This window comes from Carcharodon carcharias, chromosome 2, assembly GCF_017639515.1.
Source record: "Carcharodon carcharias isolate sCarCar2 chromosome 2, sCarCar2.pri, whole genome shotgun sequence".
Classification (NCBI taxonomy): Eukaryota; Metazoa; Chordata; class Chondrichthyes; order Lamniformes; family Lamnidae; genus Carcharodon; species Carcharodon carcharias.
In genome coordinates, this window is record NC_054468.1 from 122,356,217 (window position 1) to 122,369,133 (window position 12,917).

Genomic DNA, 12,917 nt, shown 5'->3' on the forward strand with positions numbered 1-12,917 from the left:
TTAAAATAAGACAACAAAAAACTTTAATAAAAATTACATTAGATAACACTGCAAATCAACTTTTAGACTTCATTTATAAAAGTAATTAAGGTTACACCTAGTTATTCAATACAAATAGAGCAAGTTATTGCTGAGTTCCAATTTGTTTACAGCATTTACACTACTATTGGACTTCATGCAACATTGCAGTCAGTCATATTGTGCCCTAACCAACACAAAGTTAATATTTAAACTCTGGAAAGTTTGTGTCACCACCTTCCTCTCTCACGGCATTGTCCACATCACTTAAAGTTTTTGTGGGGTGGTGGTTTAAGACTTAGTTCCCTGGAAAATTCAGTCTCTGCAGTTCCTCTGCGTAAGTGCTGAATCTTGATTATGTCAATTAGAGCTGGTGCTGGGGCAGAATAGGATCATCCTTTGTCACTTCTTCCTCTAGCTTGATAGAGAGGTACCCCTTTCTATTTGTACTATGGGGCTATGGAGGAAGACAACTGGCTCTAAACAAAACCTTTCGAATCAGAATCCCTATTCATTATAGATTACTTGGTGCTTTTGAACTTCTGATTCTGTAAGCTGGTGGTTACAGGATAAGGGGGAAGGGGCACCACACTCCCATGCGTGGGGGACTTAGCCCACCTGCCTGGGAGACCTTTAACAGCGAGGAGTGAATATCAGACTCCCAGCTCATGGAAAAGGAAACATTATCCCCTCTGGATTTTCAGTTACAGGCTGCCCATGGGTTAGAGGAGATCTATCTGCAATTTAAAAATATTTAATGCAGTTTAAAGAACAGGTTTTATTTCATTTGCCTCTGAATTTGACCGGTTTGAAAATGTAATTAAAATTGTTATGGCAATGAAAGTAATCATGTGACTGCATAAAGTGAAGAGCTTTGAAAGAATTACTGTATACAGGAAATGTATATACACCCAATTACTTGACCACTAACTTTTTTTTAAAAGGATGTGCAAATGTAAACCAACAGTTTGACAGAAGTTCTGTCCCAAACTCAAATTAAAAAAAAAAGGAGCTTCAACCTCCCACTTCTCAGCATTTTATATTGGATGATCCAAGTTCATGTGGTTTGATGCATCACGTTCCTCAAAGCAAGTTGCCATCTCCGGAGTCTGGAAAAACGATATTCAGTCATCAGTTTTCTATGATGGGTGTAATTTGGAGATACTATATCCTGTAAGCAAAGCTTTAAAATTGAAGACTAAGACACAATTAGGTAGGTCAATAATGCACTTAACAATAGAAGGAAGCTTGTGTGTAGTTTATTTCTTTCAAACTCCTGATGTCTATAAATACTTCAGGTTGTTCACCACTGAAGATTTAAATGTGAACTAACATTTTACTCACGTGGTTCAATGAATCACATGTTGGGAAATACTGAAGCTGACTCCCATATCCTGTTTCTCACTAACCAGCAGCTGTTAAGGATGGCTAGTCCCAGTGCAGGTGCTCATACTTTTTATGGAACACACCATCAAAATCAAAAGGACACAAAAAGTTTTAAAGATTTTAGTTAAAACCAGAATCCCCAAAATTCCTAACCCTGCTGATAATCACCTGCAGTATCAGATATCAAAGCATTGTTCCTGACAAATTTTATTTTTTAAACAGAGAAGGTAACTGCTTAAATTGGGTTTACTCAATAGGTTTCACATTGCTCAAAGTTTTTGAAAATCATCAGTTCATGAAAAGCTAAACCAGTTAAAATCCATGCCTTAGGCATTTATTAGTATTAAAATCCTTCAGTGCTTTAAAGTTTTAATTTACAGAATGACTAAAAGGGACTGCATTAGCACGTTCTCAGCAGTGTTTGAGTTCCGAAAGCGTGACAGCATATTAAAAACAGCCAAGCCTTTTATAAAATTAAATCCCATATCTAAATTCCAATAAACTAAACTAATTCTGACAAAACAAAATGGTTTAAATCCCAAATCCAGCAAATGTAATTCTATTGCCACAATTCCTCATTGGACTATACCATTTATATGGGTTGGTTTAAAGCTCCATGATGCCCTCCAGTGGATTAGTTTACAAGGAATGAGACATTTGTTAAAAAAACAACTTTAAAAGCGAGTTTTTATTGAGGGAACTATTGGCAATGTAAAATTTGAAGACCACATTTTTATCTTAGGGATTTACTGAGAAATTAGATTAATTTGGCTGCCATAATGTTTTGCATATCACTTATCTGGGTGTACAGAATGTCCCTTCATAATCACACCCACATGAATCGCACACTGACAGTTGTTCAGTAATTATAAATACATAGAGGTCATGGAAAGATTTTGTTCTAACCGTACCATGTTACCCTTTGTCTAACTAACTTTAGAGCGAGGGATTCCCAAAAAGGACCAATAGAGTAATGTCTGGCTGTACAAGAGGTACAAGCCAATTGAGTGTCCACTTCAGAGGGCACTTTAGAGTCAAACATGTTGATGTGGGACTGGAGTCAGAAGCTGGTTTCCTTTCCTGGAAGAACATTAGTGAACCAGTTGAGTTTTTAATGATATAGAGATGAGTTTATGGTCACTTTTACTGAGACCAGGTTTTTAGAACAATTAAAAATCAGTAAAAATTGAACAGGCATAAGCTTCAATGGGATAAAAAGATACACTGAAAGACTGATTTGAGTAGATGGATGGAAGGGGAAACTGGATTATAAACACCAACACAAACCAGTTGGATAGTATGGCCTGTTTCACCCCCATCACTGCAGGCCAGCCTCTCTCATTCAACCCTACATAAACCCCGAGTTGATCAAGTCCTGTTCACCCATCTTTCCCCTGTGCTCACTGACCTACATTGGTTCCTGCTTAGGCAATGCCTCAATTTTAAAGTTCTGATCCTTGTTTTCAAATTGCTCCATGGCCTCATTCCACCCTCTATAATCTCCTCCAGACCTAAAATCCTCATATCTGCTCTCCTCCAATTCTGGCCTCTTGCACATCCCTGATTTTAATTGCTCCACCATTGGTGGTCGTGCATTCATCAGACTTGGCCCTAAATTTTGGAATTCTCTATAAAACTCTGCCTCTCAACCCCTCCCTCCTTAACACTTAGCTCCTTGACCAAGCTTTTGGTCCATCACCCCAATATTGCAGTACATGATGGCATACACTCACTCAGTACATATCACTCTTTTGTACAAAATTCTCAAACTGCCATTGATACATTTGTACACTCATTCACTGGATCACTAGTCCAGTGATTTAACAACTACACTATAGTTAGTGCATAATTCTTAAAGTAAACTGGGACAACATCTCGAATAGCCTGACTATCCTTAATTGTGGCTGTGAACTCAAACACCCCGATCCAATGCTTTCAGTGGTGTTACAGGCAAGGAATCTTGCCAGGAAGGCCTAGGAGGCTAGAATTGGTGGATTTTCTCAATTCACCACACATCACCAGCATCTCAGCAGGAATTGTTATGATCAGATTCAGGAACTCTCTTTACAGTCGCTGGGCTGTTGAGAAAATTCCAGCCCAATTTCTGCTTAAAACAACAATAATACCATAAGATAAAAACAAAATGCTGGAAATCTGAAACAAGAACAGAAAATGCTGGATAAACTCAGCAGGTCTAGCAGCATCCATGGAGAGAAAGACAGAGTTAATGTTTCAAGTCCGTATGACTCTTCCTCAGCTAAAGAGAAGTGGAAACGTGATGAAATTTATACTGTTTAAGGGGAGTGGAGCAGGTGAAGCTAGATAGAAGGCCAGTGATAGGTGGGGACAAAGCAGATATTGACAAATCATGAATATCATTCTAGTTAAGAACATAAGAAATAGGGAGTAGACCAGAATACCCCTCATTCCTGTACCATCATTCAATAAGATCATGGCTAATCTACATTAACTCCTCTCCCACCTTTGCCCCATATCCCTTGGTACCCATGGTGTCCAAAAATCTGATCGATCTTAGCCCTGATTATAATCAATGACTATCATCCACAGCTCTCTGCGGGAGAGAATTCCAAAGGTTCATAACCCCCAGTGAAGAATTTTCTCCACACCTCAGTCCTAAATGTCTCAGGAATAAAGAGGCTGGCCAATGTCTCCTAATTCTGGAGAAAACAATAAGTTGCCTCAGCAAACAGCATCGAAAAGATTACAGTTGATTTAAAACTAAATTCTGCTCATTCTCAAACCAGGACAATTGATACTCTGGCTAGCTGTGTGGGAAAACAAGTTTAAAACATTTAGAGTCACAACCTTCAGGCTTGATTCATCACTTTCAGCAATTTGCAAAACAACACTCGGGCCATAATTAATTATTCTTTACCTGTACAGAGTGCCTTTCCAAACCAGCAGCTTCAAATTCCTGTTGCTTGGTCTCCAGATCATCTTTTACCATATTCATAGCTGAAAGAACTGATAAGTATAGGTGTGCAGCATGCCCATTTAGTTTCTTGGATTGTCTTGCTATCAATTCAAGTGTGTCCTTGAGAACTAAACAGCAGCAGAAGCAATCAGAAAATACAGCTTTCAGGTAGCAAACATGGCTGATGAGTACAAAATAGCAAAATACTGCAGTTGCTGGAAGTCTGAAATAAAATGAGAAAAATGCTAGAAATACTCAGCAGGTCAGGCAGCATCTGTGGAAAGAGGTCAGCAGGTCATCAGAACTGACACTTAACTGTTTCTCACTCCACAGGTGCTGCCTGACCTGCTGAGTATTTGAAGCATTTTCCATTTTTATGACTAGCAAGCGATCTCTTTAAAATTTAAAGCCCAGAGCTGGAAAACCTCAGAAGGTTGTGCGGAATTCTGCGTAAAAATAATTTATACATCATAAACCAATGTCACCAAAACCAATTATCTGGTCATTATCTCATTGCTGTTGGTGGGAGCTAGGCAGCGTGCAATTTGGCCATCGCATTTCTCACGTTACTCCAGCAAAGCACTTCACTGGTTGTAAAGTTCTTTGGGGTGTACAGAGGTAATGAAAGGTGTGATTCTACCTCTCCGTCATCCCTCACAACTTTAGCACTGTCTTTGCAGGATAAGCAGTTTGACAACACAGTGTCTCCGATAAAGGAGGGGGAGCTAAGAACCTCCTTAATGTTGGGCACTTTGACCAAGCTTTGGGCACCTCTCCTTTGGTTCAGTGTTTGTTTTATGTAACTCTACCTTTGTGAAGCACCTTGGGATGATTTTCTATATTATGCAATATGAATGCAAGCTGTTTTTTTGAAAAAAAGCAAAAATAGCCATTCTGTCTACATTTAATTTTAAAATACAGATTTTTAAGGTTTTAAAAATCCACCGCCTTCCTGATTGAAACAAAATAATTGTATTAATTTCAAAATCAGTGACAAAATTAACAAATCTCTTGACAGGAAACATCACTCTCTTACAAAAACCAGCAACTGAATTAATAACTTTACATCGGAGATCAATAGGTTTGTGCTGGACAAGGGCAGAGTCAAGTGAGTTAATTTACAGATCAGCCATGTAGAACCATGTCGGTTCTACAGCCAAAGGGCTGAATGGCCTCCTCTTGTTCCATGTAAATCATGATTTAGACCAGCGCACATCAACAGTACCCATTGGAGAGAGAAAAGGAACTGCCCTATTTCTTTGGCAAAAATCAGTAAGTGAAACCCTTCTGCCTCTAAGCCTTCCATTAATGACGTGTTTCACAGTCAAAGGATATTTTTGAGTTTTTATAGATTTTTTTTTAAAAAAGAGTGCAGATAAAAATAAGATATTAAATATGAAGTGTAGCATTTCCTACACCCCAAGGGTTTGTACCTGGGGTGGTGTTGATCATTGACTCGAGTAGGTGTTCTCCAGATTTTAATACAGTTTCAGTCAGCTCTCTGTGTTCCTTAATATCATTCCTAAAAGCCTGTAGAGACACACAAAATTCAAATTCTGAAGCCAATTTTGTACACAAGAAAATCAAATGTTTCATTTACTATACAGCATATGAACTCGCTCCTCTGTAATAGCACAATCTGATCACTTGGTGACTTCCTGCCCATTCAGTCTGCACCTTCACAGTCCCTCCCTGCTGGACCCACCATCTGCCATCTATCAAATGCACAGCAGTTCAAAGATCTGGCAGACCCCCTCCCCACCCACAATACATGTGCACCTACACATCCAGTCTATAACAGCCCCCAGCTACATTCTCGAATTCCAAGCTGCTATGACAATCTTATTGGCTAATATCCCCTGCCCTCTAACCCTGTTTTACATGAAGACTACACCCGGCTTTGACTTTCTGTTGACAGCACCAAGGGAGATTGATAACCAATTAATTCTATTACCAGAGTATTGATTGGTTGATTCATAGACTCTTTCAAAGCAATCACAACTATTGCTGTTTGTGGGAGCTTGGTGTGCACAAATTGGATGCTAGGTTTCCTACATTACAACAGTGACTACAATTAAAACAATATCTTCATTGGTTGTAAAGCACTTTGGAATGTCCTGAGGTCACTATAAAAATGCAAGTTTCTTTTACAATGAAAATCTAAAAATGTTTTTTTACATTTATGATCTTTTCAAAAATCCACAAAGTTTTAATTTAGGGAAAACAAAAACCTTGAGCAATACTTTTTTTAATGAAAGGAACTAACTTTCAACAGTATAAAGCTCGATGGGAGCTGCTTACCATGCAGTTATCCAGGGATGCCTTGATACTGTCCATCCTGGGCTGTGGCGGGATCCAGTTATCTGTGGTCTCAGCAACCTCATACAACCACTGGACCATTTCTTCAAGTTTAGAACTGAAGCTCTATTTGAACAAAACAGCTGCTCAGTTACACAGAATTACATAGTACATATGGCACAGACAGGCCAGTTGGCCCAACTGGTCAGTACTGGTGTTTATGCTCCACGCCAGTCCCATCCCATTTCATCTCCGTCTTTCAGCATATCTTTCTATTCCCTTTTCTAGGAGGATAGGAGTAGGCCATGGGCCCATTGAGCCTGCTCCACCATTCAATTAGATCACGGCTGATCATCTACCTCAACACCACATTCCTCCATATCCTTTGATGTCATTAGTCTCCAGAAATCTATTGATTTCTGTCTTGAACATGTTCAATGACTGAGCTTCCACAGCCCCTTGGGGTAGAGGACTCCAAAGATTCATCAGCCTCCAAGTGAAGAAATTCCTCCCCATCTCAGTCCTAAATGGCCTATCCCTCATCCTGAGATTATGTCCCCGGTTCTAGACTCACCATCCAGGGGAAACATCCTATCTACATCCACTCTCTCACGTCCTGTAAGAGTTTTGCAAGTTTCAATGAGATCACCTCCCATTCTTCGAAACTCTAGAGAATAGAGGCCCAGTCTCCTCAATCTCTCCTCGTACAACAATCCCACCATCCCAGGAATTAGTCTGATGAACCTCTGATGCACTCTGTCTATGTCCTTCCTTAGGTAAGGAAACCAAAACTTCACAATACTCCTTCTCACCAAGGCTCTTTGCAATTGCATAAGACAGTTTCACAAGGGAATTTGAGTACAGGAGTGATAAAGGCCAACATACCATGCTAACTTTTAGTGAGTCATGAACAAGGACATCCAGGTCCCTTTGGACATCAACACTTCACAATCCCAATCACCATTTAAGAAATACTCTGCCTTTCCGTTTTTTCTACAAAGTGGATATCACACTTATTCACATAATATTCCATCTGCCATGTTCTTGCCCATTAACATAGCCTATCCTAATCCTCTTCACGCCTCCTTGCATCCTCCTCACAAATTACATTCCCAACTTGTTTTGTGTCATCAGCAAACTTGGAAATATTACATTTGGCCCCTATACCCAAATCATTTATATAGATTATGAACAGCTGTGGTCCCAGCACTGATCCATGCAGTGCCCCACCAGTAACAGCCTGCCATCCTGAGAATGTTTATTCCTGCTCTGTATTTTCTGTCTGTTAACCAATTCTCAATCCATGTCAGTATATTTCCCCCAGTCCCATGTACTCAAATTTTGTTTATTAACCTCCTGTGTGGGACCTTAGCAAAAGCCTTCTGAAAATCCAAATACACCACATCCACTGGTTCTCCTTTATCTATGTTACAGGTAACATCCTCAAAAAACTCCAACAGGTTTGTCAAACAGGATTTCCCTTTTATAAATCCATGTTTACTCTGCCAATCAGATCATTATTTTCCAAGTCTAGTTATCACATCCTTGATAATAAATTCTAACAATGTTCCTTACTACTGATGTCAGACTAACAGGTCTGTAATTCTCCCTCTTCCTCCCTTCTTAAATAGTAGGGTTACATTTGCTACTTTCCAGTCTGCAGGAACCTTTCCAGAATCTATAGAATTTTGAAAGATAACCACCAATGCATCCACTATCTCTCTAGCTGCCTCTTTCAACACTCTGGGATGAAGCTTATCTGGTCCAGGGGATTCATCAACCTTTATTCCAATTAATTTTGAATACTACCTCTTTATTATTACTAATTTCTTTCAGTTCCTCACTTTCACAAGTCCCTTGGTTCCCTCATATTCTTGGCAGATTTCTGTATCATCCCCTAATACAAAAAAGTAATTATTTAGTTTCTCCGCCATTTCTCTATTCTCCATTATAAATTCTCCTGTCTCCACCTGTAATGGACAATTGTCCTAGCTAATCTTTTCCTTTTCACGCACCTAAAGAAGTTTTTACAGTCCACCTTTATATTTCTCTCTACCTTGTATCCATTTCCTCTTTTCCTCTTCTTTTATCAGTTTCTTGGTCCTCCTTTGCTGGATTCTGAATTACTCCCAAACCTCACTTTTTATGGCAACCTTCCTTTGATCTAAAGCAATCTTGAACTTCTCTTATTAGCCACAGTTGATTCACCTTTCCTGTTGGGTTTTGTGTCTTGGAGAAATGTATTTTTGTTATAGACCATGTAATATCTCTTTAAATACTAGCCATTGCCTATCTACTATCATTTTTTGAGTGTATTTTCCCAATCCTCCATAGCCAACTTGTCTCTCATACCTTCATATTTTCCTTTGTTCAGATTTCAGACCCTAGAACTATATCACTATTGCTATGGCAGGCAGATAGTAAATGTAAAGCTGCCCAAATCCCAGAGGGAAACTTAAAGCAGCTGCCACAACTATTTGCAATCTGTACTTAATTTAATTTGAGATGTGGGCTTTGAATTCAGTAGTAATAAGACCACCAAGTCTTATAGGTTTCTTAAAAAACTAAATTAAACCTTTATTAATAAAAAATATGATTAAACACATACATAAGTTTACAAATTACTACTATGATAACTCCCAACTCCCCTAGTTAATTTAACTCCCAGTTACACCCCCCAGTTAATCTAACCCCCAGTTACACCTCCGTTAAGGCAACGGTGAGGCACAGATTTTAAAAGACCCAGGCAAATTAACACAATACCCTGAGCAGTCGAATTCAAAGTGAGTTTTTCTCAGCTTCAGTTCCTTGTAGACTGCAACTTGAGGCTTAGATGCTGGAGGCATTTTCAGACTTGTTAGATCTTAGAATGCTTGCCCTTACACACAACCTTCACTCCTTTATACATATTTTGTCCTTTGAATGCAAACTCCCATTGTTTCACTATATCTTTGGACTTTACCTTTCTACTAATAAAAATCCATCAAAGTATCAATTTTACCAGTAATCTTTGGGAAAAATAAACACACTGTTTAACTTCTCCTGGCCAGGTGAAACATTTCACCCAGTATTTTGACTTCAAGCTAGTCTGGTTTATTCAAAAATGCAACCTTACATTGTAAAACTTCCCCCATGTTTACCTACTTAACATTTCAAACCTAGCTTATCTTCTAATACATCAAAGCCTTCAGACCAGCTGCCTTTAATTTAATTAATTCCCGCACACATAGCCATAGACACAGGCCCCACAATTACTCTACAATAAATTCCAATAACATTATAAAAATTATATTTTCCTGACACTATAATGTAAGATTCTATTATATTATGGTCACTATTTCCTAAAGGTTCCTTTATAGCAAGATTAAGTGGTCCTTTCTGATTAGATAATACTAAATCTAAAATAACCCAATCCCTAGTTGGTTCAACATACTGCTCCAGAAACCCATATTATACACACTCCAGGAATTCACCTTCCACAGCATTAATGCTGATTTGGTTAACCCAGTCTGTGTGTAAATTGGAAGTTGCCCATTATTACTGTATTACCCATGTTACATGCAGCTCTGATTTCCTGATTTATACTGGGCCCAATGTTACCTCAACAGTTTGTTGGCCTGTAAACAACTCCCACCAATGTTTGTTGCTCCTTGCTGGTTCTTAGCTCCACCCAAACTGACTCTACATCCGATTCTACATTTTGATCCAAGATCTCTCACTAATAAACTGATTTTTTCCTTAACAGTGCTACCCCACCTTGTTTTCCTTTTTGCCTATCCTTCCTATATGATGAATACCCTTGAATATTCAGTTCCCAGTCGCAGTGGCCCTGTAACCACGTCTCCAAAATGGCAATGAAATCATGCCCATTTACCTCTATTTATACCTTCAAATCATCTACCTTGCTGTGAATGCTGCATACAGAGTGCCCTTTGTCTTTTTAAGATTAGTCCACATTCTGACCCTATTTGATGCTTGCCTTCGCTTGGTTGGTCTTTCAATTTTGCCGACTACTTTTCTACTTCCCACTACTAGTTTTACTTCCCTCCAACCTGAGTTCCCTCAAGTTCCCATCCCCCTGCCAATCTAGTTTAAACCCTCTCTCATGTTCTAGTCTAGTTTCCTTTTGAAAGTGTCTAAACTATTTGTCACAACCACTTACTTTGGTAGTGCATTCCAAAGTCTAAACACCAAGTAAAAGAGACTGTTCTTTATATCCCTATTAGATTTTAGTCACAATATTATATTGATGCTCCCTAGTTTTCGATTCTCCCACATCTGCCCCATCCGGCGTATTCAGAATTTTACAGAGCGCTGTCAGGTCACCTTTAAGTCTTCTCAGCCATGATCTTATTGAATGGCGGAGCAGACTCAAGAGGCCTAATGGTCTACTCCTGTTCCTATTTCTTATGTTCTTTTCTAAAGAAAAAAGAGCCCCAGCCTGTTCAAAACTTTCCCAATAACTGCAGTGAACTGAATACAGCAGATGAACACAATTCAGTTAGATCCTAATTAGATCTTCAAGTTTAAAGAAGCAAAACTCCATTTACAACTAAAACTATATCTGTTATAATTTCATTCACTGACGCTTTTGTTTCCAGCTTGCCTAATTCAACACTTTTGTACAAGAAAAGAAAGAGCAATTTATTCTGCATGTGAGGGGTACTCGACTGGAACATAAAGCTTTCACACAAGTGTCCAGTGTTACCTGAATGTCAGCCAGGAGACTATCATTCTTCTGCTCCTCACTTACTTGTTCCAGTGGATCATTGGATATCAGCCGAGAACCAGGCCACCTGCCTAGCTTATTAATAAAGTCATTGGCCTTTTTTAAGTCCATGATTATATCATCACATTGCGGACCCTTGGGTGTATTTTTAGGGGTACTTCCTGACTGGCAGCTCAAATGGGCAGCCTCAGTACTGTTGCTCTGGTCAATGAGACTATCTTCAGTGCTGACACCTGGAACATCTGTGTCCTCTCTTGTCTTTACAATCCCTCCTTTTGCATTGGTCACAAAGGCTGTCTTGTTATCCGAGTGAACTGAGAGGTTCTCCAATTGTTGAGCCAAGACTTCTAATTCATTCAGCTTACACGGGAGGGTTAGAAACTCCTCATCAATCTCCCATGCTTTATTTAAGGGAAGGATCTGGGTGGTTAATATAAAGCCTGCAGGGTCTTTTCCTAAGAATAACCAGTTGGAAGATTCTTCGTTTGAGCTCTTTGATAGAAAACTGGAATCAACAACTGAAGTAGCGAAGGTGCAATCAGGTGGAATTGCACAGTTAGTGAAACCCTCTGAAAGTTGCATCTTGTTGACTGCAGGACCTCCCACAAAGACTCTTGGGATTATACTAGCTTTATAGTTTGGATGAGAAGTCCAATTGGAAGGCTGGCTATACATGTGTAAAGGACTGGAGGAATGAAGAGGAAAGTTCATATCATCCTCTCTGCAGCTGCGATAGTCCCAGGCTGGGTTAGCGGTGGTGCTAGTGCTCGATTGGTAAGCAGGCAATGACAGTGTGTTGTTTGTTATTAATGTATTTGACAGAGAGGGCAAGGGACTGTCATCCATGATGCCAGAATCCTTTAAGTAAGAGTCAGAGGACAAATTATCATCATCTAAATAGTCCTTGGAAGTCAAGTGCCCTGGTCTTAAGGGATATGTAAAATCAAGCAACGCTTGGTATTCCTCATCAGGGTCCCAATCAGGTGAAGTCCGGTCTCTAAACAACTGGAAAGTATCAGGATGTCTTCGTGCCCAGTATTCTGATAAGTAGGGCTGGATCTGTTTCTCATGCAGAGGATTAAGGTTGGAGACAGTAGAGGCAAGGCACCCATTAGAATTTTGGTCCAATGACACATCTTTGTTTAAGTTTACATCTTGTGAGCTTAACGTGGCCTTTCGTTTTGGTAAACATTGAGAGAAAGTGGATGTATCTAGACAAGTACTGTATCTCGGAGCAAAGAGACACCTCTGGTCGTCTGGTCTTTTAGCCTCAGATTCCTTTAGTGATCTTGGTGCTGAAACATTGAATCTCGTCATCTTCAGATTAAACCCAGCAGCTGGTTCATACACTCGAGAAACTGAAGGTGAAGATTTTGGCTGATTTCCAGGAAATGAAGACTGTAAAGTTTCACAAGGCAGACAGCAAGTCCCACTGTCACTCCCATTTTCCAATGGCATCCCTCTCGATGAACATTCAGAATGTGAGTGGGAATATCTTTTATTCAGCTCCTGCATGTCAGCTCCCTTAAAAAGGGGATGAAGTGATTATTA

The 12,917-nt window shown here is 39.5% G+C and overlaps 1 protein-coding gene across 3 annotated transcripts in view; it reads right to left on the minus strand.

Annotated features, from left to right (window-relative positions):
• The window catches only part of cep68 (centrosomal protein 68), a 32,464-nt gene continuing 19,547 nt past the window's right edge, over positions 1-12,917 (minus strand). For 2 of the 3 annotated variants that reach the window (XM_041215070.1, XM_041215080.1), the window contains 5 exons: positions 11,346-12,890; positions 6,641-6,763; positions 5,773-5,869; positions 4,301-4,467; positions 1-1,189 (listed from right to left, as the gene is read on the minus strand). In XM_041215070.1, the coding sequence (XP_041071004.1) occupies positions 1,076-1,189; positions 4,301-4,467; positions 5,773-5,869; positions 6,641-6,763; positions 11,346-12,890 (2,046 nt within the window). In that variant the 3' untranslated portion in view covers positions 1-1,075. The remainder of the gene's footprint in view (positions 1,190-4,300; positions 4,468-5,772; positions 5,870-6,640; positions 6,764-11,345; positions 12,891-12,917) is intronic. The other variant, XM_041215086.1, reaches the window with a different exon arrangement.